Raw genomic sequence first — 3,842 nt, forward strand, 5'->3', positions numbered from 1 at the left:
GCCCCAGGGGCCTTGTGCTCCCCCTGGTGGGGGGGGAAGACAGAAGCACCTCTGGGGTGCAGGGAGAGCCACTTCCCCAGCTTGTCTTGCTCTCAATGCCACATGTGAACCATGGCTCTTCAGGCACAACCTGACCCCAGCCCACAGCCAGGCTTTGGGAGCTGGGGTTTGGCAGCTTGGAACAGCACTGTCTCTTCCACTGCCTGATCCATCTTCTTGAGAATTGCAGCTGAGCACTGCTCCTGGGCTGCTGCTGCTGCCTGCAGGGCTGACCTGGGCTCAGCCACGTGTGAGCCACCTCTTCTCCTGTTGCAAGCTACTCTTGCTCCTTTTATCTCCTGTCACTGAGCCTGTCCCCACCAAAGGACCATGGGCTGCAGGCTTTCCTGCTGCCCTGACAATGACAAATGGATGTTCTGGGTTTTTAATAGTTGGTATTATTGGAGTGCTTTTGCCTGGCAGTGTTGGCAGGGGAGGGCTGGCTCCAGTTACTGGGGGTTCCTCCTGTAAACCCCTCCTGCCCACTCCTGAGCAGCTGCAGACCCTTGGTCACCAAGGCTTTCCTCACCTTGGGCTTCAAAGTAAGAGGGCTCTGCTGGGGGGTGGGAAATTAAGCCATAAGGATCCATTTGCTTTAGCCCCTCCACCAAACCCCCTGTGTGCCACCCCCTGTGCCCTTGCCTGGCTCCACTCATGGTCCATGCGTGGTGCCCTGCCTGGTCCCCCGGGCCATGCCCTGGGGTGCTGCATCTTCAGCAAGGCCAGGCAATGGTTGTGCCCAGCCTGACCCCTCTGGGAGCCCTCAGTTCCTTTGGTTCTCTCCCTGATCCTCAAAGTCCTTAACTCTGGAGGAAGTTGGAGTTTCTTAACTGGTTCCTGGGAGAGGCTGGGGCCACTGGCCAGTGCTTTCCTTTAGGAACCAGCAGCAATAGCTGAAGCTGACAGTGCCCCTGGGTGCCACATCATGCTCATGAACCACAGGGTCCTTCAGAGCTGCTGTCCCCAAAGGCTGGTGTCAGTGGGCAGAGCCAACCACAGCTCAGTGCCACAGGAGGCTGGTGCTGTCGCTGGCTGCTCCTGGCCACCATCTCCATCCAGTGGCCACCTCGTGTCACCTGTAGGCAGCTTGGAAGTGCTTGGCCATCTGGACCATGTCCAGCTCAGCTGAGCTGTCCCCATGGGATGTTTTTTGGGGTGCTGTGATGCCCAGTGCCAGCCCTCCCTGCAGTGTCAGGCAGGTCCCCTGCGCTGTGTCCACGCGTCCCCGGCCTGCAGGGGACAGGAAAGAAGAGTGGCGTGTCCTTTGAACAGGCTCCAGCAGTGACAGGTGCTGGGAGAGGCAAAGCATGACGGCTCCCACTGCTGTAAAGGATCCTCCTCTCCTTGCACTAATCCGGCTCCGTTACACCCGGGATAGAAGAGGCTGCTCCTCCGGGTGCTGCCCCAGTGCGGATGCTGCCCCCCTGACTGCCCTCTGCTCCAGACCCAGGTAAAGGGGTTGGGGGGTCCCCGTGGCCACCTGCTGAGGCCTGGCATTGGGGGGCATTGGGGAGGGTAGAGCCCCAAGCTCTGACAGGAGCAGCTCTGTCCCTGCAGGCTCCCTGTGCTGGGCTGTGGGGCTGGGACTGCTCAGAAAGGGGTTGCAGCTCCTGCTCTAGTAAGTGACTCCTGTGTTACTGGGGTGGTCACTGGTGGGATTATTCTGGGCTGTCCTGATCACTGGGTGGTTGCACAGGCTGTGCAGGGGGGCTGTTTTGGGACAGAATTAGGGGACAGGGATGGGCAGTGGAGCCTGGGGCAGAGCAGGGATTTGGGGGTGGGCTAGAGGGGATGTGGTGGCAGCTCATGCTGGTAGTCTGTGCAGACACATGGTTGCCAACGGGTCCCCTTGATGGGCACTGCCCAGGCAGGAGTGTTGGTGCCCACTGGGCAGGGAGACGGGCAGAACTGGGGGCCTGGGGTCTGCGCACACCAAGCAGACGGCGGCAACGGGGCCATGTGGGGATGCTCACCTCCCCTGATCCCCACCCCGCCAGCCTGGGGCTGGAGCTGTCATCTCCTGCCCTGCCATGGGGCGACATGGCCTTAAAACTGTCACCCTGGCCGCGCCGGGCCGGCTGTTTGTGCACCGAGGGCTCCATGGCAGCGACAGGTGCCGGTGTCCAACTGCCCATCAGTCACCCCAGCGGATACCGGGGCACAATGGGATGGTGCAAGGGACCGGAGCCACGTGGGGCCCCTGGCTTGGTGCCACTAGCTGGGTGACAGCAGCTCTGCCCCTTCCTGCAGAAGCAGAACCACTGCCACATCACACTGTGCCCCTCTGTGGGGTGTCGGGTCTAGGGGACCCCTCAGCTCCTGTTCTTTTCTCCCACAGGAGCCTCGCTGGACTGGGAGCACTGTGGGGCAGTTGCCTCCTGCCCAGAGAGTCCCCATGGAGCAGGGCAGTGGGGTAGGCAGCATGCTGGGCACTGGGGCAGCTGGTGGCACCAGCCCCCCTGAAGCAGAGGGCAGCGCAGCCCCACACACAGCCGCTGTGGAGGGGACAGTGCAGGCTGCCACTGCTGCAGAGGGTGGAGGGAAGGATAAGCCAGGGCAGGCTCTGACTGCTGGCATGGCTCAGGATGGGGGACAGGCAGAGCCAGGGAAGGAGAAGGCAGAACCAGTGGGAATGACAGCCCTGACTGCTCCAGAGCCCCAAGATGGAGGGAAGGAGAAAGCTCCAGCTGCAGGAGACCCCAAAGGAGGGAAGGTTGAGCCTGTGGATGTGCAAGATCTAGCTGCTACTGAGGCTGAGGGTGGAAGGAAGGAAGAGTCCATGGAGGAGAAGGCTCCGGCTGTGGGAAAACCCGAAGGAGAGAAGGCAAAATCCATGGTGGACGGGAAGGGCCCAGCTGCTGCCAAGGCCCAGGGTGGAGGGAAGGATGAGCCCGCAAAGGGGAAAACCCCTGGTGGGTCCAAGATGAAGAGTGGTGGGAAAGCAGAGCCCATGGAGGAGAAAGCTCCAGCTGCAGAAGAGGCTGAAGGACAGAAGGCAAAACCCACCAAGGGGACAGCCTTGGCTGTAGCACAGGCTCAGGATGGAGGCAAAGAAGAGTCTGCAAAGGAGAAACTCACAGTAGCTGCCAAGGAGAAGGGTCCAGCAGCTGCAAAGGCTCAGGATGGAGAGAAGAAAGCTGCAAAGGCAGAGAAAACCTCAGCTGATACAAAACCTGTAAAGGAGAAGGCTCCAGCTCCAGTAAAGGCTCAGGATGGAGATAATAAAGTGGCAACGGCAGAAAAAGCCCCAGATGCAAAAAAGCCTAAAGATAGAGGCAAAGTGGAGCCTGCAAAGGAGAAACCTGCAGCTCCCCCAAAGGAGAAACCTGCAGCTCCCCCAAAGGAGAAACCTGCAGCTCCCCCAAAGGAGAAACCTGCAGCTCCCCCAAAGGAGAAACCTGCAGCTCCCCCAAAGGAGAAACGGCAGAAAAAGCCCCAGATGCAAAAAAGCCTAAAGATAGAGGCAAAGTGGAGCCTGCAAAGGAGAAACCTGCAGCTCCCCCAAAGGAGAAACCTGCAGCTCCCCCAAAGGAGAAACCTGCAGCTCCCCCAAAGGAGAAGGCCCCGGCAGCTGCAAAGGCTCAGGATGGAGGGAAGGCAGCGGCAAAGGCAGAGAAAACCCCAGCTGCAAAGAAACCTCAAGATGGAAGCAAAGAAGAGCCTGCAAAGGAGAAAACTTCAGCTCCTGCAATGGGGAAGGCCCCGGCTGCTGCAGCAGTGCAGGATGAAGGGAAGAAAGCTGCCAAGGCTGGGAAGGGAGGCCAGGAGCCCCCGGCTGCTGGGGCGGCTCAGGGTGAAGGGGA

At 60.1% G+C, this 3,842-nt stretch overlaps 1 protein-coding gene across 1 annotated transcript in view; it reads left to right on the forward strand.

Moving 5' to 3' along the window:
• The first annotated feature begins 2,614 nt into the window (after window positions 1–2,614).
• Window positions 2,615–3,842, forward strand: part of MYLK2 (myosin light chain kinase 2) — a 6,608-nt gene continuing 5,380 nt past the window's right edge. Inside the window, exons 1-2 of the mRNA XM_009993997.1 lie at window positions 2,615–3,502; window positions 3,595–3,688. Of these exons, the coding sequence (XP_009992299.1) occupies window positions 2,615–3,502; window positions 3,595–3,688 (982 nt within the window). The remainder of the gene's footprint in view (window positions 3,503–3,594; window positions 3,689–3,842) is intronic.

Source organism: Chaetura pelagica, unplaced genomic scaffold (genome assembly GCF_000747805.2).
Source record: "Chaetura pelagica isolate M959 unplaced genomic scaffold, ChaPel_1.0 scaffold493, whole genome shotgun sequence".
Taxonomy (NCBI): Eukaryota; Metazoa; Chordata; class Aves; order Apodiformes; family Apodidae; genus Chaetura; species Chaetura pelagica.